At 36.5% G+C, this 24,205-nt stretch overlaps 1 protein-coding gene across 1 annotated transcript; it reads right to left on the bottom strand.

Annotated features, from left to right (window-relative positions):
• Positions 1-7,026: 7,026 nt before the first annotated feature.
• On the bottom strand, positions 7,027-22,220 carry LOC306757124 (inter-alpha-trypsin inhibitor heavy chain H3-like; the record flags this gene model as incomplete). Its single annotated transcript, XM_079242089.1, has 20 exons — positions 7,027-7,141; positions 7,238-7,322; positions 7,528-7,673; positions 8,911-9,079; positions 9,730-9,837; positions 10,882-10,962; positions 11,450-11,473; positions 13,713-13,891; positions 16,137-16,258; positions 16,353-16,532; positions 16,621-16,802; positions 17,286-17,396; positions 17,482-17,650; positions 17,784-17,900; positions 18,004-18,132; positions 19,765-19,875; positions 19,949-20,111; positions 20,403-20,507; positions 20,638-20,798; positions 22,149-22,220. The coding sequence occupies 20 exons, from the start codon at positions 22,218-22,220 to the stop codon at positions 7,027-7,029; spliced, it is 2,529 nt and encodes an 842-aa protein (XP_079098215.1).
• Between the last annotated feature and the right edge of the window lie 1,985 nt (positions 22,221-24,205).

Raw genomic sequence — 24,205 nt, forward strand, 5'->3', positions numbered from 1 at the left:
CCTGTGGTGATTGCCACAAACTGTTTCTGCTTGTGATAGTGCATTGCGTAACATTGACACATGAGTAAAGACTAATATGAGTGACTATTCTTTGCAGGTGGTTTGCCCACTGGCAAGGTTCTACAAGTTTGTAGTGAAGACTGCAGTCAAATAGTTCATGAAATTCATTTAAAAAAAAAAATGGTTTCAAAATAAGCATACCTTTTGCATTGCTTATCTCCTCGCTGTACTCCTCATAATCATCCCCAGAGTGGCCTCCATCCTCCATTTCTTCTTCAAGAGGTATGTAGAGCTCTGTGTGTATCACTAAACATAATGTACAGTTCTCTTTGCCCTTGCAGTTCAGCTTAAAACTTGCATTTATCTTCTTCACATCAACACTATCCTCTGCACTTTCAAGAATAGGATCTTGCACGGTGCATTCAGAAAGACCCTTAAAAGAAGAAAAAAAAAGCTGTTGCAAAGCCATTGTACATTTAACTTGATGAGAAAGTACAGCAAATATTTACTCAGTGACACCTGTTTGTTATGTGATACTGGCAGATGGCCACTATATCTCTTTGTCTGATTTTAATTACAATGTTTGATAATATAACATTTAATCAGCTAAAAGGGAAATTAAAAGTCAAAACAGGCTTCACAAGTACTAAAAGGAAATTGAAATTTTGATCAAGAAATAAAGGAAGTACTCGGAAATGTACAGGGAATGTGGCCTTTAAGATTATCAAGCTGTGCGTCATACTGTACCTGTGAGCAGCTCACTTCAATGTTGTCTTGTTGAGAAATCTCCAAACTCCAAGATGACAGGCACAAAGTCAGCAAAACCCACCAGATGGAGCCTCCATAAGGAATCATTCTGCCTCATACATTCTACTGCATTTTTCTACACATGTTTACTCGGGAACAACATGAAAACCTTGTCCAGCAGGTGAATTATCTTCATCCACCTCTTCTCTTGGAGAAAATATTAACTTGATTTTATCTCGACAAGAGGTGCAGACGACAAACTGAGAGCATGGAGGAGGAGCATTACTTTAGTTTCACCTTTGTTCATGGCCTGCAGAAAAAGATATGTGAATTACTTCTTTTCTTTGTATTGAATAAAATTAAAAACTAAGCAAGTACATTCCAAACTAAATCATGAGACTTGGTGATCTTAAACTATACTTATCAGATTCTCAGATCCAGTTAGAAAGAATTCATTATGACAGTTCCTTCTTGTAGGACATTTCGGTACGTACAAGTAGTCTTAAGACAGAATCGCTGAATGTTCTGGTAACAACAGATGCCTTTAAATCATACAAGTAATCTCATGGTATAAATGTTAAAATTACTTACTGTGTAAAGAAATCCATACTAAGTATTCCATTTTAAAAGAGTGTACTTCCAAGTGTTGTTCAGCTCAGGACCCTGTCAAAGTGATGTGAATTATATGGACGTTTTTACCAAAAAGCACATCAACGGACTGACTCGGAAGATGTCCCACCCATTTTCTCCCTCGTCTCTACCTCTTCTCATTCATCTTTTTCAGGAATCTGTCTCAGTTTGAGTCTCACATAGTACTGGGACTTCCTGCTTTGACTACCCCTAACAAAGTAACCAACACAAACCCCATGGGTTTAAAGTCCACAATTCTTTAAGAAAAAAAACAAAACAAAAAAAAACAGGCTCCACCTTGATATACCTTTACTGGAATTTGAACTATTAACTGTTCGTAGCCAGGTCATGAGCAGCAGTGCGTGATGTGTCTCCTCCTCTTGCCGATGTCTTGACAAACAAGTTTTCTGCCTCCACTTTCAAAACTTCAGATACCTTTGACCTACACAGACAATGCAATGTGTTGCATGCAGATTAGAAGCGACACAGGACACATGCCTTACACACCTTGACTGGTTTGATCACATGGTTTTAAACCGATTACAAAACATCTCTCTCTCAGGAGATATGTGAGACAACCAGCTATTGTGTGGCTTGTACACTAGAATTTGAGACTTTGTTACATCAGAAAAAGGAGAGTTTATGTACTGGACAGAGAGGCTGTAGACGTACATTGGTTGAGATTTTTCTGTCAGTTTGCCTCCGGGCAGCTGTGGCAACACATGTAGATTACCATCACCAAGTATGAATGTGGAGTGGATGAATAATGGATCAATGTAAGAACTTTGAGTGTCATCTGCAATAAAGCTCAATATCAATCTAATCCAATAATTTTATTATTACTGAACTCATGGATTTGTCAGTGAGACAAAGATATTTTTAATCTTACAAGGATTTGCTCTAATAAACTTTGTCAATAGCTGACTGCTGCAATTTCCTGTTAAGATCTAATCTTACTTCTGTTTAAACAGTCTGTAACCAAACATGAAATGAAGCATAACCTGCTGTTTAGTGTCTTAAAATTGTAACTGCACCTCTGAACACAGGGACATCATTTCACCCATAGTCTTTCATACCCTGCTCTGTAATCATATGATCACAATGTGATTTACATGTAGACTCAGTTTTTAAATATAGAGGCCAGACTTTTACAGAATTGAAAAATTAAGTTACATAATTACAGTAAAGTCTATTATGATTGTGGACTATAACACTATAGCGATTACTTTATTCTGGTCATTCAATTATCTCTATTTGGTACACCTCTGTTTTAGATAAATTCTCCAAAAGCGCATAGCTGAGGGCAACTGTGAACTCCTTTTCCGGAGGATTTCGGATAATCCTAAAAAAAAATTTTAATCAGTTGTTATTTCATCTAAACCTTTAGTTTACAATTTAATTTGAAATCACCAACATCTGCCAAAGAAATGTGAAGACAGAGGAAAGATAGAAATGTTTATAAAATCTACAGGTAACACTGTTCAAAATTCTGCACCACTCACATGAAATGACCACATGTAAGGTTGCCAAGATTAGTTATAAAAGGAGTTTAGTTAAATAAACTTCAGTATGTCAAAAAAATGATCTACATAAGACAGCAAAAAGCTTTGGTCCTACAGCAGCTAAAGGATGTAATATTTTTTCCCCAGCAGTTACTGTATGTGGTTATTTCAGCATGACAATAGCAATTTTCAATTCAATTCAATTCAATTCAATTCAACTTTATATAGCGTCGAATCAAGGCAATGCCATCTAAATACGCTTTAGAGACAGGAAAAAAAAAACATAATGAAAGCCAATTCATAATTGCCTATATAAGGAAACCAACAGATTGAGTTGGAGGTCCAACTCAATCTCTCATCCTGAGCAAGCACACTGGCGACAGTCAGAAGGAAAAAAAACTCCCTTTTAACAAGAAAGAAACCTCCGGCAGAACCTGGCTTAAGGACAGGCAGCCGTCTGCCTCTGCTGTGTGGGGGGGAGAGGACAGAAAGACAACAGACAACAGGAACTGCTACTCCCGACCAGGGAGACTAAAGGATGCTAACCATCCCTAGTTATAGGACTTATCAAAAAGATAAGTCTTCAGCCTAGTCTTAAAGGTGGGGAGGGTGTCTGCTTCCCTAACACTAACTGGGAGCTTATTCCATAAGAGAGGAGCCTGATAACCAAAGGCTCTGCCTCCTGCTCGGCTCTTTGAGACTCTAGGAACCACAAGTAAGCCTGCAGTCTGCGAACGAAGTACTCTGCTTGGTATATAAGGAACAATGAGGTCTTTGATATATAGTGGTGCCTGGTTGTGGAGAGCTTTATATGTAAGGAGAAGGATTTTAAATTCTATTCTAGATTCAACAGGCAGCCAATGAAGAGAGGCTAAAACTGGAGAAATATGATCTCTCCTGCTGGTTCTGGTCAGGACTCTGGCTGCAGAATTCTGGATCAGCTGAAGGCTTTTCAGGGCATATTTAGGACAGCCCAGTAATAGAGAGTTACAGTAATCTAGTCTCGAAGTAACAAAAGCGTGAACCAGTTTTTCTGCATCACTCTGAGACAGAATGTCCATAATTTTGGCTATATTACGTAAATGAAAGAAGGCTGTTTTAGTAACCTGCTTAATATGTGAACCAAAGAACAGGTCAGAGTCAAATATTACTCCAAGGTTTCTCACTGTAGCACTGGAAGCTAAAGTAATGCCATCCAGGTTCATTACAAAACTGGAAAATTTAGCTCTGAGTTTTTCAGATCCAAAGAGAATTACTTCAGTCTTGTCTGAGTTTAAGAGGAGATGTCGTTATTAATTATAAGTGATGCCAATATGGGGTTGCACAGTGGCGTAGTGGTTAGCACTGTAGAGTTTACATGTTCTCCCCGTGTATGCATGGGTTCTCTCCAGGTTCTCCGGCTTCCTTGCACCGTCCAAAGACATGTATGCTAGGTTATTTGGTTACTCTAAATTGCCCATAGGAGTGAGTATGAGCGTGTGTGGTTGTTTGTATCTATGTGTCTGCGATGGACTGTCCAGGGCGTACCCTGCCTTTCGCCCAAAGACGGCTGGAATAGGCTCCAGCTTCCCCTTGAATTAATTTGTTTAAGCGGTTAGGATAATGAATGAATAAATGAATGAATGAATGAATGATGCCAATATGGGTCCAGGGTGTGTACTTGCCTGGCCTGCTTGCAAGCCACATCTGTCTCCCATTGAAAAGGTGAAGAGAATCAAACAATAACAATCACGCACTGTTAAAATCTTTTAAAAGGACACGTTTTTCTGTTGCACAATTCCAATTTGTATTATCAGTTCTCAGTTAGTTTGTAATATATTTAGTAAATAAGGCTCTGTCCAAACCTAACAAATAGGGTTACTATGGTAACATGAGTTAGATTTGTGTTGTCATGGATGTAGTTCTTTTGGACCCAGGAAGCAAGAAAATGCTTGACTGCATAATGGTAAATCTAGAAAACAAGAATAAGCAAAGAACTCAGGTGTATGGGCTGAGTCAGAGCTGATGACCAGAAATAATCTGTGGCTTGGAAGAGACACAATGAGAGAAAGCAGAGCACAACGAAGTCCAATACTCTTCACGCTATATATGCTCCCTTTAGGCAAAATTATTAGACAGCATGGAATAAACTTTCATTGTTATGCAGATGATACTCAACTATACTTATCCTTTAAACCAGATGAAACAAATCAGCCCAATAGGCTACAAAATTGTCTCATAGACATAAAGACTTGGATGTCTAGAAATTTTCTCCTCTTAAACTCAGATAAGACTGAAGTAATTCTCGTTGGATCTGAAAAACTCAGAGCTAAATTTTCCGGTTTTGTAATGAACCTGGATGGCATTACTTTAGCTTCCAGTGCTACAGTGAGAAACCTTGGAGTAATATTTGACCCTGACCTGTCCTTTGGCCCACATATTAAGCAGGTTACTAAAACAGCCTTCTTTCATTTACGTAATATAGCCAAAATTAGGGACATTCTGTCTCGGAGTGATGCAGAAAAACTGGTTCACGCTTTTGTTACTTCGAGACTAGATTACTGTAACTCTCTATTACTGGGCTGTCCTAAATATGCCCTGAAAAGCCTTCAGCTGATCCAGAATTCTGCAGCCAGAGTCCTGACCAGAACCAGCAGGAGAGATCATATTTCTCCAGTTTTAGCCTCTCTTCATTGGCTGCCTGTTGAATCTAGAATAGAATTTAAAATCCTTCTCCTTACATATAAAGCCCTCCACAACCAGGCACCACTATATATCAAAGACCTCATTGTTCCTTATATACCAAGTAGAGTACTTCGTTCGCAGACTGCAGGCTTACTTGTGGTTCCTAGAGTCTCAAAGAGCCGAGCAGGAGGCAGAGCCTTTGGTTATCAGGCCCCTCTCTTATGGAATAAGCTCCCAGTTAGTGTTAGGGAAGCAGACACCCTCCCCGCCTTTAAGACTAGGCTGAAGACTTATCTTTTTGATAAGTCCTATAGCTAGGGATGGTTAGCATCCCTTAGTTATGCTGCTATAGGTTTAGACTGCTGAGGGACATTTCCTGATACACTGAGCTTCTTTCTTTTTCTCTTTATGTCTTTCTTTTACCCCCCCCCCCCCCCCCATAACAGTGTTGCATCATTAACATGTATGTCTCCTGTCTCAGCAGGTCTCCCTGGCTGGGAGAAGCAGTTCCTGTTGTCTGTCCTCTTCCCCCCACACAGCAGAGGCAGATGGCTGCCTGTCCTGAGCCGGGTCCTGCCGGAGGTTTCCTTCCTGTTAAAAGGGAGTTTTTTCCTTCCCACTGTCGCCAGTGTGCTTGCTCAGGATGGGAGATTGAGTTGGACTCAACTCAATCTGTTGGTTTCCTTATATAGGCTGTTATGAGTTGGCCTTCATTATGTTTTCCCCTCTGTCTGTAAAGCGTCTTGAGATGGCATTGCCGTGATTTGACGCTATATAAATAAAGTTGAATTGAATTGAATTGAATTGAATTGAACAAATTATTTTTTTTAAAAAAGGAGCTGGTATATGATGGCTTACTTGGGGTTAGGAGAGAGAGAGAGGTTGTTCCAAGGTTATGTTGGGAGCAGGAAGGGTACAATGAGAAATAATAACATTTCCAAACAAGTGGAAGCAAACCAGAATGGATATGATCTGGGTGCAATCTAGGACCATATAGCTGTTCCTAAAAACTCCATCTCAAGATGAGGATCTGAGGAGCAGGTGTGCTGCAGCACGCCCTGGAGATCAGTTGAATCACAGTCACCTGCCCTGACCTGCTCAAACCCTTATGTGTATATTTTATAAATACAGTTAAGTTGGTCAGTAAATAACTGAAATTAATTTTATAAGCACATAACAGATTTCAGTTTTATAACTTCATTGATATACTATTTTTCTGAAACAAAGCTACCATAACACGATGAATTCATAAAATGCAAACCTGTCAAGTCTGGTTTTTTATATATTGTAAGGTTGTGTTTTTGTTCTTTGATGAAAAGGAAAATCTTTAAATGATTTATTTTTTATTATTAGTATACATGTCGCATTTACAGTGTATTACAGCTATGCAACAATCAGTACCACTAAAAGAACTGGGATACAATTCATTTGTGTATAATGTATGAATACATGTTTTCCCAAATTATTCAAAATGATTCTTCGTTTAAAGTTTTGTAACAATGAAATCATTCAGAGGTCTCTGCAGAATGAAATCAGTTGAAATAAGCCAGCAATGGATTTGTGCCGAAGAGTTGGTGCTGTAGTCAACAGCAGTGGATCTAAAAAAAACAAAAAGAAAAAAAGTCACATTTTATAAATTTACAATTGACAGAAAATCTAAAACAAACCCCAATATACACATGTACAAAATGTACCTTGTGACATAAATTTCTTGATCATTGATCCTCAGTTTTGTTGCAGGACTCTGCGATACCTCCTCATAGGCTGCAGGCTTCAAAGCTGCACAAAGTCCAACAGTAACACACTGAAAACCTGGTACTTTGTTGTAACCAGCACAGCATATTTGCTACCTTTCTTGCTTTTAAAAAACAGGTATTTTGGGATGATGAACCAACAACTGTTATGGGAATAGTTATTCAATACATCATACAAAGAAAGAAGTTGTCAAACGCAGAGATAACAAAATAAAAAAAATTTCACCTACCTAAAATTCCTTCAGTATTGTTGGCAAAAGGCTTCTGTCTGATAACCGGCCAAAGGAATTTGTCATTCTCCTTGTGAACCAAGATGACCATGCGCACATCTTCCACTGCAATATCTATTTCATTGCCCCGATTGATTACGGTCAAACTAGAAAGACACACATCAACTTATCTTTTAAGGACATAATGATGATTTGTCATCTGCATCATCACAGAGGATTTTTACTTGTCTGTCCCCAGGCTGAGAAGGTGCAGAGCCCAGCAGGAGACATAATGACATCATGACTACAGTAAAAATGTCTTTTGTCTCATCTTGTCAACTCAGCCGAGTGGAGATTATTCAAAATAAAACTGATTCTCCATACAGTTTTAATCATTTATAGTGTCTTGGGCCATAACTTTAAGAATTACTTTGTAAATAACAGTTCAAGGTTATGTATAAATGTGAAATGACAACAAGTTCAACCCGATAATCAAGTGATGAGGGCTGCTTTAGTGTTTATGAGCACACCATACGTAGTGGTCTACAGTAAAAAACTGGAACAGTTTTTAAATAAATCAAAAACCATAGAACTTGATGAGTCAGATGACGAGAGTGATGAGCAGTTTGAGTGATAATGTGGTGATTCGGAAGTTAATTTTGTTCACCATATTGTTACGTGAATATGTTAAATAAATAGCTTCAGTGTTTGTTATTAAACCCAGCTGATTTCTTATCTTATTGTGATGTCATTCATGTCCTACAGTTGCATAAGAAAGAGCATTTGTGACATCAGCCTAATGGCTGACTGGTTACAGTTTGTGACCTTCCAAAAGTAGATCATTTAGTTTAATGTTAACAATCACCCCTGGCAATTTAAGAATAAAAGCCTATTATACGTTTCCTGAATCCTTATGGCCCTGGGAGTATTCCAGATATTATATTTTGTGTCATTGTTCTTCTCAGATGACACAGGGCTTAAAGATAGTATATAATTTAGGTGAAAACTGTGTAAAAATGAGTGTTGTCTGTTGTTTAAAGAGCTACAGTGGCTGCTATATTGGTCCCAGAGATTCACATCTTAGCTTGCAAAAAAACTAAAAAGGCCCCCTTTAAACTGATAGCCAAGACAATATTGTTAAACATTGACAGTTTTCCGATACCAGAGTCGGAATCAGGCAATGCACCAGCGTCTACATGTAATTTCCTAATGGGGGTCGGTTAACTTCATGAGCTGATGATAACTTTGAGACAGCCGCCAGTTAGAAAGGGTTATCATAGCAAAATATCTACAGACATGAATCTTTACAAAAATTATGAGTAAGTTTTGTCACTGGTCCAATAACTGGTCCGGCCCATGGACTAAAACAGTAGAACAGTTTTGACAATAACACCAAAAAAATACCTTCCAGCTGTGAAAGGATAATCTCCAACTGTACGTGCTGCTGCTTGTCCTTCTTGGACAGTAGCTTCATGTGTGTCAACCTGGACAAGCAGGTTAGTTTGGACCTTGATGACAATCTTTTTGAAGCCTCCGTTTGTTACTGAATCCAGCTCACCATTCACATATAGCTCTAAACAAAAGAGATAAAGTGAAAGTTGACATCACACTGGATATAAATATAGAAAACCTATTAAAGACGGAGAGTAAAAGACAAAATGATGAAAGTTTTATAATGAGTGAGCATGTTAATGTTGCAAAGACTGATTGTTGATTATATAATTATATAATTGAAATAGCTGTTTTATAAATGCTGTTTTAGTACATTAGAATAAGTAATTTTTCAGGTTTGGTTTTTTTTTTTTAGCCTGTTGCTGAACTATAGTTTTCTTATAGCTGCTTGGTCCATGTAAGTATTTTGCTAAATTGCTGATGACTCAGTGGCTTCAATGTGGACGAAACATGGCAAAAAGTGAGTGTAACAGCCAGATTCAATGAGTACGAAAATGGATTTTAAACACTGTGCAGCAGGTTTTGGGCAAATTTAGTAGATGTGACCTAATGCACTTGGACATCTTTTAAGTTTTACCTATGTGAAACTATTTTACTCCCTAATTATCTTTATATTTGAAGGGTTCAAATGCTTATTTCATTATCAAATACTTCTGTTTTTAGATAGTTTTGGTTAGTTGTTGCCCGGCTGCAGGAGATTTAGATGGTTTCCATCTTTAACTTGAGTTGTTACAGCCTGTTTCTGTCGGCACAAAGTTAGATTCTACTAACCTTTGCTGGGATGGTGAAGAAGTTTAAGCAGGACCTTTCCATTAATGTCAAAGCAAAGTGAAGGAGATGAATTCTCTGTTTTCAGCAGGAATCTGTGAGTAACAGGAACTACAGACAGAGACACACTTAGACAGATGATAAAAACAAACTCATACTCTGCACCATTTTAAATAACCTTCTTCTGACCCTGATTACTTCCTTTCTGTTTTTGTGTGTTTTTTTTTAGTATTGGGAAGAACCAACCAATCAGCTTTGCTCAGGATTTTTAAAGTCAACAAACTCATCAATAGATGATCTTTGTCCTATAATTATTTAAATTATTGATATGGCCACTCAGCACCCTGACTATTTATCTGATGGATACCTTGTTACATAAACACCTTCCAAACATAAATACTAAATCCGTCACCATAGACGTGTGAAAGCCCACACCAGTTTCTAAATGGCTTTCACCTGTTGAGAAAAAAGATTAAATCTCCTCCAGTTTGGGTGGATATAAGTCCAAATTAAACAAGATGCTATACTTTGAATCCCCAGTTCATTAGACACTGAATGTCAACATCCTATTGAGGGATTAATAAATGACTGCTCTATTATGTTTATAGTAACTTAAAATTGTTTTGTCAATCAGTTAAAAAAATAAAAACTGAGTTAAGATATGTCAAAGTGTAACTGCATATAGGTGATAGTATGCACATATTTAGTCTGAATTTAGAAACATATTTCAAACTGAAGAATGAGTTTATGAAAAAAAAATCACAATTTACATTTTTATTTACAACATAATAAAGTATACAATAAATCTTATTGTTGCAATACTCTACCTGAAGTTGCTTGAACAGGGAGCTCATCATAAGCATTATCATAATCATAATCAGAAAAAAGATAGGAAGTGCCTGAAATGAATGAACAGAATTAAAATCAGAGAGGCCAGCTCAGACACCTCGGATTTGAGCTCACTGTAACAGTACCTTGAAGATGAAAAGATTATTGCACTGACTAAGGAGGCTTTTATTAAAACATGAATCTACAGTTTGATAATTAACTTCATCTCTAAAGCAAAAGCCTGAACAGACTTGCAAGTGTTGACCTTTTATTTATAGCCTTATTAACTTTGTGTTGAAAATATCAATTATATGTATATATTACTACCAAATCCATGATTGGGAAGACCAGGAAGACCAGGAGGACCAGGTGGCCCAGGTGGACCAGGAAGACCCATTCGAGATTGCCCTGATGAAAAAGAAAAATTTCCATCAGGGCAATCTCACATCAATAACATCACTCGTTATGCATATTACCATTTATGGAACATTTCTCATCTCCGAACTTCCATAACCCCCCGTGCTACCTCTGTTCTTGTCCACAGTCTTGTTACTTCCTGTACTGTCTATTGCAATTTACACACATACATACATACATACATATATATATATATATATATATATATATATATATATATATATATATATGTATATATATACATATACATATACATATATATACATATATATATATATACATATATATATATATATATATACATATATATATATATATATATATATATATATATATATATATATATATATATATATATATATATATATATATATTCAAATGATATATATGTACATATACACACATTTCTGTATGTGTATGTGTGTGTGTGAAAAAGTGGCATATGGAGCAGTTTGTTACTAATAAATCTATTACGTACCTCCATTTGGTCGACGAGATGTCCCTTAACACAAATTAACACATATATTAACACATATATTGTAAATATAATTGTAGAAAAATATATATGATTCTGTTTTGAAAAGTGGCATGTGCAGCAAACTGTTACCAATAAAACTGTAACATACCTACAGATGGATATCGAGGTGCTGTAAGGAGGGAAATAAATGGAATTTTAACTAAACAGTAAGAATCTTGCATTAACTATACATCAATCATTCATTTACTTTCACTTTACATACATTTACTTTCACTACAAATTTACTTCTGATCTCTGCCATCATTCACTCCTCACTAACCACTGGAACTGTTCCTGCACTCATTAAAACTGCAACCATTTCTCCGTTATAAAAAAAAAAAAACCTGGTTTAGATCCCACCAATAATAATAATAATATTCGTTCCATTTCTAATCTTTCTTTCATTTCTAAAATTCTTGGAAAAGTACTTGCAACTCAATTCCACACCCACTTGACCCAAAACTCCCTGTATGAGCCATTCCAATCAGGTTTCCGCCCTCACCACTACTGAAACAGCTTTTACTAAAATCACCAATGACCTCCTCATGGCTGCTGATTCTGGTCTTCTCAGTATTCTTATCCTTCTTGATTTGAATGCGGCCTTTGACACAATTTCTCACTCTACTCTCCTAAACAGATTGTCTTCTATTGGCATTTCCCATACCCCACTCAACTGGTTTCATTCTTATCTTTCAGGCCACACTCACTTCATTCAACTCAAGAACCTCAGGTCCTACCCTTCACCCATTTCATCTGGTGTACCCCAAGGTTCAATCCTGGGACCGCTTCTTTTCATCGTCTATCTCCTTCCTCTTTGTAATATTTTCCGTAAATTTAATATTCATTTTCACTGCTTTGCGGATGACATCCAGCAAACCAAACTCCACACTCCCTCTCTCTTTCCTCACTACTTGCCTATCTGAAATTAAATTCTGCTTCCCCTCCGATTTCCTTAAATTAAATAGTGATAAAACAGAATATCTTCTCATTGGAACAAAATCTACACTTTTGAAATTTGACAGTTTCTCCTTGTGTATTGACAACATCCCTGTGTCCCCCTGCCTCCAAGTTAAGAGTCTGGTTGTCATCCTTGGCAGCGTACTATCATTTCATGCCCACATCAATAACATCACTCGTTATGCATATTACCATTTATGGAACATTTCTCATCTCTGAACTTCCATAACCCCCCGTGCTACCTCTGTTCTTGTCCACAGTCTTGTTACTTCCTGTACTGTCTATTGCAATTTACTTCTCTTCAGTCTCCCACAGAATACCTTCATAAGCTTCAAATGGTTCAAAATTCAGCCCCACACATCATCACCAAAACTCCCTCTTTTCACCACATCACCCCTATCCCACAGCAACTGCACTGGCTACCGGTTAAATCAAGAATAGAATTCAAAATTCTTCTGCACAATTTCAAGGCCATCCACAACCTCGCTCCTCCTTATCTGTCAGACCTCTTTCATTTAGTCGCCCCCTCCCACTTCCTCAGGTCATCCTCCTCCATCTACCTCACTGTTCCCTCCTGCTGCCTCAGCACCATGGGGAAGAGAGCATTCAGTTGCTCAGCTCCCCACCTCCTGAATGCCCTCCCACCAGACATCCGTAACACTGACTGTTTACATCTGTTCAAATTCATCTTCAAAACACATCTGTTAAAGAAAGCATACTACCTGTAATCATCCTGTCCCACAGTTCTATGTTGTTTTTATTGTTTTTTTTTTTTGTTTATTGTTTTAATGCCTGTTTTTGTTTTCCTTGAGTGACTTGAAAGGCGCTTTTGAATAAAATGCATTATTAATATTATTATTACTTTAGGTATTCATAAATAAAAATTGTTAACAACAAATTCATTCATTGGTTCATCAATTAATTATTATTGATTGGTTAATAAATACTGTTATTATTCAGTGCCGATGTCAACCACCCTTTTTGGGAGTTTGTTGTTCTGCATCCATACATTGTAAATCTACAAACACATTTATCTTACTATTAAGTCGCTTTGTATAAACATATCTGCTAAATGACATTAGAATAGAACAGAATTTTTCTTACCTAAAACCCAACGGCCTGTTAAAAGAATGTATCGAAGAAGATGCTTTGTTACCTTGATTTTCCTTTTTTATATATTTTCATCGTACTGATTAGCGTTACTCACCATGTTGCCTTGTTCTACTCGAGGTTATCTTGTGCATCAGAAATTGCTGCGCATGCCCACCCTGCTGTCGCCTTTGTGGTGATGCCGCTCCCTCTTTAGGTTTGTGAAGCACATCTGTGTTCTTTCCCTCTGGCTTGGTGACCACCATGGATGTATGTGGGGTCACAAAGCTGTACTTTAAGGACAACTCTAAAGTCCTTCTCTTCACTTCCTCTCTGTCAGCTCCAGACAACAGCAGCCTGGATCACAAATTTGTATGTCAATCAAGAGTTGATTAACATGATCATCTTGATTGAATTTTCAGACAAGCTTTCTTTACTTCTATTGATTTTATCAAGTAAGTCAGTAGAAAAATTCTTATACTGGAACTACCAGGCAGAAGGCATATGAGGACAAAAGAGAAGTGGATATAGTGATAAAGGACATGAAGTCAGTAGTGTAAGGGAAGAGGTTGCAGAGGACAGAAGCAAATGATTTGTTGTGGCAGTCGTTGGAGTTATATGATCCAAGAAAGTGGATCATATCTTTGCACTGGCTTCTTTAAAAGAAGTGACTTCAAAATCCTGCTGTTATTTCATAAAGCACAAAATGGTTTCAGAGTTAAAATACCTTCAGGGTCTTCTGGTTTCTTATGAACCAACCAAATGAAACAATCCCCCAGAAAACTGCTGACTCTCACCTGACCTGCTGAGCTTAAATTGAGGTTAAACTTTACTCTTTGCTGTTTTCTATCAAAACAACTATTAATTCCTCACACAGTAACTTTTATCTTATGCATTTTATCTACTTTATTAACTTGATCTTTTTTGTTTTTATATAATTTCTTTGTAAAGTTTGTTTTTAATGTTCTTATTATTGCTTCCTGCACTTGTAATGCTTTTAATGTCTAATGTAAAACACTTTGAATTGTCTTGCACATTAAAAGGTGCTATGCAATTAAAACAAGTTTGCCTTGAAGAGAATAATAAATGGTGCGAATCTTCGCACCATATCTTGTTAACTTCTGTTAATGTATTCTTCTTGAAGAATACATCAACATATATAGACCTGCTTCCTATTTTGAACTCCAAGTTTAGTTTTGCTTTAAGTTTCAATTTAGCTTGTTGAAGTCAACACTGCCAGTTTACTCTAACACCCAGTATCTTTTAAAGATTCTTTAGATGCCATTACACTAACAGGATATACCAAATTTTTGGGTGGCTGTTCTGTCTTGAATCACATTCTAATGCATTGATTAGCAGTGCAATATACTATTGGTTTCTTTTTTGCTGCAGTGTGTGGGCAGACAGTGTCATAAATCTGCTTACATGTGCTGTCAAAAGGTAAACTGTTTGTAGGATAACTATTGTTTTACCTGTGGCAGAGCGCCCCCTGGTGGGAGTCAATAGTAAGGCAAGTTAAAGGACTTTATCAGGCCTTGCCCAAGAGCCTTGTTGCTTTCTCGTTTGTTACTGTGGTCAAGTAACAAGTTAATTAAAATATTTCTCTTAGTCCTATCAAAACTAAACTTTCATTTATATGCAAACATATTCTTAGAAAATCAAAGTCCTCTGGAACAATTCCTTCAAGGATACACTCATCTGGAGTCAAATGGGCCTTGGCATATCATCTGATCTCCTAAAAAAAACTGCCCTCATCCACATGTGTTTTCATTTTTTCTGTCAAAAAGCCCAACTCACTGAAAATGTGTATAAAAGGTAGCTAATTCATATTCTAGACTGCTTTGTTAAATCCTGATTTTATAACTGCAGCATCATCTGACAAAGTCACCATTCAAGTGAGTAACACATGTATATGAATTTAATAGAAAAGTGTGTCCAAACTTTTTATTGGTGTTGTATACTGTGACAGGACTGGTAGTTGTCTTAATGAGTAGGCTGAGTGAGACAGTAAGTGCATGTAACCATACTTGTCACTACTGTTTCATTATGTCAACTTTTTGCTTCATTGGCAAGGCTGTTTTGCAAGAAGTGGCCTGATTTGAAATAAACTGGATCAAAATAAACTTGAATGAAATTAATTAATCAGCTCTTGGGCCAATTTTCAACTCAAGAAGTCAGAATACAGAATAATGATCTGAGTCTGACATTGTTGTGGGTTCAACAATATATAGGGGAAACAAGGGCAGCTGCTCTTTTATAAAAGAACTTAGCTTTAAACTGAATCTTTATTGTAATTATTTATTTGTTCTTTCTTTTCTTTGATATATTAGTTTCAATTTACTTCTGTTTTAGACTCTTATTTTATGTATCCACATTGCATTCTGTTTGTGTTTTTTGTGTGCATGTATAATTAACTGTATGAAAGAGAGACTAGAAAATTATTCAATTACTTATTTATATTTTGATATAGATAAACTATTTTTTACAATGTAAAGCTCATTGTGTTGCTTTAAAGCATGAAAAGAGTTCTATAAATAAAATTTGATTTCAGCTGATAAAAATATTGATCATGATTAAAGAATAGAAGATGCATCTCACTCACTCTTTCTCCAGAAGCTGTTTGACTGTGAGGTAGGCCCAAACCCTCTGAAGGAGTCCTTCAGACACTGTTCCAGGCTTTGGTGTGGCGGCGTTTGTGTTAGAAAATGTCATTTTTCCATTCCTCTGTCATTGTACAAACAAAATAAACGTCATTATAGAAATAATTTCACAAGAATCTCAGAGGATCACAGTTAATTTTGTGTTTTAAAGCCCTTACTGAAACTGCCACAACTTGTGGACTGAAGGTGTCAATGTTGTTGTCTGTGATCTGACCAGCCACCACAATTTCAGAGCCATTATAATACTGACTGAAATTAGTCTGGGTCAAGTTGGTTCCACCCAAATAGATCATTGTCACGTCTGTTAACAGCGGAGTGGCCACTTCTTCATAGAAACCCTGTTAATAATGTTTAACCAGACCAGAGTAAACCATTCATTTCTTGTTTGTCACCTAGAGAAATAAAGTATTAGCGTTATATACATACTGTCAGCTGTAAATCAGCATCAGAGTCTTCATAAATCCGTCTTCCCACACCATTGTTCTGCAGCGACATTTTCTCAAGGAACTCAAAATTGACATCGAACCCGAAACCGAGGCAGTAGAGAGGAAATTTGCCAGCAATGGCCTGTCTCACATTTGACTGAATCCTTTCAATATTGGTCTCCCCTGCAAGGACATAATACAACTCTAATATAGTCTTTATAAAGTATTATCAACCAAATGACTGAATAATCATTTAGATTGCAGTAGGTTGGTTTTTTTATGTTAAAATGCTTATTCATTTATTACAGTTTGGCAAATGGTGTAAACAAATTACATTTTCCCTCTGAAGTACATCATACTGACAAAATAAATTATCAGGAGATTCTCATTTCTTGTAGATAAATTGATATTATATCATTTTATTTTTAAAACTGTTGACCGCAGTCTCCTAAGGAAGACATTGCAATGCTACATTTTTAGAAACAGAAAATTACAACCAAACCAAAATCATATTTTTTTTTGACAGATGCATGAAAACATCTGGCTTATGCCTAAGTTTCATCAAGCAACAAAGAAGGTAACAAGACGCAGTGGGAGATTGTCTGGTTGTTTCTTTCTGAGAGACTGTTTTGTGTGTGATGGAGAGTATGTGTGTATTATGTTAACCTGTGGTTGGATCGCCATCTGTGAGCAGTATAAGAATAGAAGCTGAATCTTCTCTGGAATGTGCATTCAGCATTTCTGCTCCTTTCAGCACTGCGGCATTAATGTCTGTAGCTGAAAAGCAAGAAGAAATATTTCACTTCTATCCTGATCATAAATGCTTATAGAGCTAAATAAATCAATTTTCTGAAAATCTTACATCCCTTGTCCTGAATTTTTTCAACAAAATTCTTGGCTTTTTGCACATTTGCACTGGTGGCCTGAACGAGTTCTCGTTTCCAATGAACTATTTGGCTATCAAAAGTGATAAGACCAAAGAAGTCCTCTTCTGCCAGGTCGTTTAAAATGTGGAGCAATGCTCTCCGGGTCTGTGGAAGAACAGCAGTAACACTATTATTAAGGTTAAAAAAAAACATTGTATTTGTTTGGGGTAATTTCTTAAACATTTAATCTGCTATGTAAAGTAAATCATTGATATATCAGAATTTTCAAATACTTCACCTGTTCTATTTTTTTGCCATACATTGAGCCACTTTGATCAATAACAAAGACAACATTTTTTGATATTCGGGAAAGACTAGCTGGGGCAAAGTGATGGACGAAGTACCCATCTGATGTCTGGAATTAGAAAAAACTTTGGTTCAGAGATTATTACAATGTTTAATGTTAATAGATAATTAGACTTTTTTTTTTACAGCTTTTGGGAAATTAACATATTTACCTTAATTTCTCCCAGTCCAGAGCCTCTGCTGACATCATAAACAATGATCAGATCTCCATTCAGACCATTCTTGTCACAGCTATCACAAGTTTTCTGTTGATCCTCTGTTGGATAGAAATGTACCCATGCCTGCAAACAAATATATGAGTCTTACAGAGTTATTACAGAGTCATGAAGAATGTTCTATTTTTCTACACTGGATATAATGAGAGATCTGGTTTACATTATTTTGGTTACACTCAGTTTTAATGACACTGCAGCATACTGGTCATACATTGATTCCCTTTACGAGATAAAAAGGTGTAATGTTGTAAATTTATCCTTTTTCCTAAGGAGACAAATGCACATTTTGGTTAAGGTTTGCATCAGTTTGGCTCATGCAGCTCAGATTTTTAGTCAATATATCAAAATAAAAATACTAATATAATTACTAAGGATCCTTATAATTTCTATGGACTGTAAATAGCTTCATAAAAGGGGACAGCAAATCATCACAAGTTTTTTTTTTTTTTTTTTTTTTATTTATTTATTTGGAGACTGGAACAAAAGGAGTTTTTGAAATGATTTGTTCCACTTATTGGCACTGAGTATATCTGCACTCAGATGGAAGTAACGTTTACTCTGGACAAGTTTCCTTTTAGATAAGTAGCATGTTTTACAAGCATGCAAAGGGTTTGTTCAGTCAGACATAATGGAGGGTGGCTGATTCAGCAAAGAAATGCAAAAAAGACATTGTAGAGAGGAAAAGAAAGAGAGAAAAAGGGCAGGGCAAGAGATGAGACCAAATTCACAATAAGACTGACTTGTCATGTTTTTCTTCCCTGATCTGCTGCCACTCATCAGTTGGAAGTCAGTCCACCTTGGCTTCCTAATTCCCTCTGCTGTGCTCATCAGTCTCATTCAGTTCACCTGGTCTTCAGTTTGTCATGACTCACAGCCTTCATTATCATCAGATCAATGTCTTGTTGTTGTCTCCTGTTGCTGTCCCACCTCTTCATATCCCTGGATTCCTCTCCTTTCTTTGCCCAAGACAGACATCTCTTGCCTTTTGGATTTTCTGGACACAAACCCTTGCCTTGTCTCTGGATCCCTGAGCCTTGCCTATCTTCCTGTTTAAGTATTTCATCTACAACATAATCTTGACCTCATGCCTCCCTCCTGACCTTTTCTCTAGAACCTGGACTCTCACAGCTGCTCATGTCCTGGATTGATCCTCTGCTCCTTAGCCTCATCCTTCTTTCCTCAAACTGGTTTTTGTTCACAGCTCCTTTGTGTGTGGTTGAACTTCTGGGTCCTCACAGTAACTCCTGACATGACATTTACTGGCTGGAGAGAGCTCAGAGTACAGGTGGGATGCAAAGTGGATGCTGAATTCGCTGTCAGTAGGGGGCGTATCACTGAGAAAATCTGGAAAAGTTTATTCATCCACAAAGTAAAAAATAAATCGTCTACTACTTTTGATGGAGGATCAACCCAAAATGATGACTAAATACGTATCTGTCCCCAAAAGGAAATGATAAAACATCCAATGTTACATCTCTCTTTTTTTTCCTCTTTTCAAAACAAAGTTTAAAACTGAATTAATAGTTGGCAAACCTGCATACATTTCCAGTAATAAAGAGTGAATAAGATGTACACAGGGATGAGACATAAGCCAGATTGTACCATGTACATGTGAAATCGAGAGAAAGTTTCAATAATATTTTTAGTTTAATAGCTGGTCAGTTAGCTAAATAGAAAATGTATCTCTGCGGACTGTACCTGTTTGTCTGTAATGGTTTTGGTGATGGCATTAGCCAGGGCTTTGGTGCTCAATCCACCTTTCACATCAACAAAACTGATGTTGGCTTTCTCATGAATATACACATCAACCTGCATGAAATCAAATAAACAGTCATAAATGTTCACAAAAAATTACCATTGTCTTCCAGGAGGATCTGCATACCTTGAAGTCTTTGACAGGCTGCATGGGCCGGGCATGGATTTGCAGCTCGTATTTGCCATGTGTGCGCTTCATCAGTTCCTCATATGTGAGCTCAAAAGTCACCTTTTTGTGAGCAGCCACATTTACAGCAGTTTTAAATTCCTCCAGCGTTCTGCCTACAGAACTACAACACACATATTTGTCATGTAAACACCCCTCAGGGTTGTGCAGTGGACATGACTACAAATAGTTTTGTCATATTTTAGCAGCCTTAATGCATCATACTAGAAAATATTCTTTTAAACACAAACAACCTAATTCTGACAAATCATAACCAATGGGTAACAATATACACCTCCTCACCAAAAACAAACAAAAACAAAAAAATCAGCAACAAAGTGAATAAAATCAACAGTAGTCAACTTAAATCCCACTTTTAAAGCCGAGCAATGAAAGAGTTTCTCAGTTTATGTACCTGACAATCCCAGCACTTTGACCACGGGACACTGCTTCAGTGTACTGCTGCTGTGCTTGCTCCTTCGGTTTTACAACCCCATCATACACTTCGCTGTCAATAAACCTGTACAAAAACCAAAAGTAATAACAATCATCATTATTATTATTATTATTATTATTATTATTATTATTATTATTATTATTATTATTATTATTAATAATAATAATACTTAAACATTATCATTATTACATACATCCTGAATTTACTGATGAATGCATTCTTGGGAATCTGAACATGGAATTCAATTTCCTTGGATTCATTCATACGATTGGCCACACGGCTTTTGATGACAGTGGTGGCATAACGACTGGCCACTGTGGTGTTGATGTGAAAGCTGTAGATGTCCCAGTCAGCCTGCACAAACACAGAAGGTAAAAATAAAAAAATTTAAAAAAAAAAACCCTAGATGGTCAGATTGATCTTGCTGCTGACAATCAGTTAGCCAAAGATAAAACAAAAAACGGTGCATTGGTGGGTGAAATGTTGTTGTTGTAAATAATAATGCCAAAATTTCCAGTTGATTTAGAAAACTCCTGCATTAAATGACAAATGTTCACTGAATGCAAAACACCATAAACTAATACAAATAAAACATTTTAAGAGATTCAGGGTGACCTGCACAAACTGTGATCCACACACATGGACACATTGCATATACTGTATTTAATCCTCCCTATTTGAGCAAAATAACTTTCCTTGACATTTTGGTGAACTTAAAATAAATGATGTGGTCATTTCTGAAGTGAGAAAAATTTCATACTAAAATATTAGATTGCTTGGGTTGGATGAGCATTTTTTTCCTATTTAAATGAAAAATCAGTCCAATTGTCATTTTGCTACATCTTAAATTTACAATTATTCAAATCAAAATGTAATACAAAGCACGTCTGTACTGCACATACTCCACACCAACTGGGAAACTAGTGATTCTTTTATATATTTTTTATATATTATTATATATATGTATTATAGTGCTGTTAATCCTTTTTTATATTTGTGTAATCATTGTAAAAGTTTTCTGTATCTCATATTGACATATTTTATTTTTATATAACATGTTTGATTTTTAAAGAAAGTGCTTACATCTGCAGTTAAACTTAAAGCTCTTAGTTTATTAGATGCATAAACAACAAATAAAGTATACAGGTAAAAGCTATCCTGTTGTTCAACGTCCTGTTAAATTGTAATAAAGGTCTAAAGAATTTCATTTGCTGTTGTATTGGTTTTTTACTTTTTTTTTCTTTTTTTTTTTGCAGGAATCATCTTATAAACAAAGGCCACACGGAGGATTTTGCTCTTAGAAAATAAAATGCACAACTCCCACACATCACTGACAAAGAAAAGAAATCTCAGTATTTTAAGTTTTCATTTCAGTACCACTATAGTCTCAATTAAAGGCACTTTTTTTATGTAGCCCCAGCCAATATGACTATCACAAGAGCAAAAATCCATCCATTCAATGGACAAATAAACAACACAAGGTTACTCTGAAGGCTGACATCCTGGTGGTTGTTCAACCTGCTCTTTCAACAGAGCAGAGATCAGTGTTTTGCAACTTACAGAAAGTTGCTGAGATACAAGAAAAGCCAAACCTCACATGTTTGTTAGAATATTTATTAAAGCTCTGTCTTACCTGTAGATATTTTAAGAGATATTTGTTTCTTTTCAGAGTGGTGCTCTGTCCCTTCCGTTGTGTGGACTTACCTTGTTTGGTAGAGTGGCAACCGAACCCATCAAAGCCCCAAAGAGGATGAGTTGCACCACAGTTGTCCCCATGGTGCCTCAGTCCAGAGTGTGACCAACACTGCTGGAAATGTCTGTTAATAAACAAAGTCAGTATTGATCTGTACAAAATTTTTGACTATGTATGTCTACTTCCTATTGACACAGGGTGCACAACTTGTGCAATTTGAAAAGACTTTGTTCCTAACGAATTTCATGGAAAAAAAGTCATTTAGTTTTTTTTTTTAAAAAAGGCAGACTTAAAGTACATAAAAAATGTGTAACATGCATGTTAATTAAACAAGATGCAGCTAATATTTGTTGTCAAGCGAAAATTTATTGTTCCAAGTCTGTACAGCTTTTTTTTTTTCAATCTGACATGGTCAGGAAAGTGCTGGAAAAACAGGTGATACAGCAGGCAAAAGCAATAATACACTTAGCTTTCATTGCAAGCATTAGATTAAAGACAGAAGTTGCAGCGTAAAGCACAATGAATTTAACTGCATAGAAGATGTTCTCAAGAAAATCTGTTATAAATTAATTCTGCCTGAAAGACAATCGCCTTTTAAGTATTGTCATACTGCACGCATGGAATGATTTTATTTGGGATACATTTTATTTACTTAAGGAGTACAACTTAGTCTGTGAAGACTATTGAACAATTTCATCATTAGCTATGAAAACAACTTGCTAAACCTGGGGGTAAAAAAAAAAAAAAAAGATATAGAATTACCCTGATCATGATAGTTACCTTCCATTATACTGGAAGTCAGCCACACTCTGAACTCATATGATAATCTCAGCTTCAGTTTTAATGATTCTTTCTACAAGTATTTGTTCTGTGGCTCCCAAATCATACAAAACTGAAATACCAAACAGCTGAATTACTGTCCTGATCGTATAATAGTCTGATTTGTTCTGAAGACAAGAACACACCAAATCCTTCTTGCAAACCTTTCTGTGGTAATTAGAGAGAATTTAATGGTAAGTTGTTCTTGACGGTGTATACAGCTTAAAAAAAAAAAAAAAACCTAGATGCACGAGCCAGAGGGTGATCCATAACTAACTTGAAAAACCTACATTTGTACAAATACCATGTCAAGCAGATGTGGTTTCCAAGTGACTTGCCCCATACATTCTTTATCATCATCATCATTTCATCAACATTTACCACACAATCTCTCAAAAATCCACAAAGGCAACAATATGTAAAGCTACAGTTTGCATTAGTAGAGGTATGGGATGATTATGACCTTGACTTGTGTGTTGAGTCCTTCAGCCCTCCTTGTAATGTGGCTTCTATGCAAACATCCCCCTGTGGCTCACCACATCAACCTGTGAACATTCAGTGTTGTTATGCAGGCAGTGGTGCAGGTGGTGGCACGATCAATGTAGCCTTAGTGCGCAAGGAAAAGTTGACTACAAGTGTTACACCTAATTCATTATTGAATTGTCTCCTTTTTTATTTTCTAAATTTCTTGCTTTTGTGTCAAGCTATGCTTTGCTAATGAATAAATTATGTGCCAATCCACTTTCACTTTAAAACAATTAAGCCATTTATATGTAGATTATGTGTTTTCCACTTTAAATGCTTTTCTTCAGAAAACTGCAACTGCGATTCAAGGCACTCTCCCAGGTGTTTTTGCACCTGAGGATTAAATTCAAGTTCATTCGAATCTCTTAAGGATATTTCAAGCGCTTGTGCTGGAAGCATTTCATAGAATGAAGAATGAAACCTGTCCTTAAACTGAGAAGAGAGAGCAGAGAAAGCAACAGGTCCTAATGACCAGGAGGTCAAGTCTTCACAGTGATGGCATGATGGTAGCTAATAAGTTGTTGCATTAAGACACATCGCTGCAGCCCCAACCTATGGATCATCTAATGTTGGCTGTACAAACACAGGGGCTATGTACAGACTAACAAGATGTCATATGTACATACGGCAGCTTGTATACAGTGGTGACATGAGCATCACAAACATCAGCTTTTTGTACATACAGAAAATAAATTAACAGTACATTATGTACATTCAGTGAATG

Source organism: Telmatherina bonti (genome assembly GCF_933228915.1).
Source record: "Telmatherina bonti genome assembly, chromosome: 6".
Taxonomy (NCBI): domain Eukaryota; kingdom Metazoa; phylum Chordata; class Actinopteri; order Atheriniformes; family Telmatherinidae; genus Telmatherina; species Telmatherina bonti.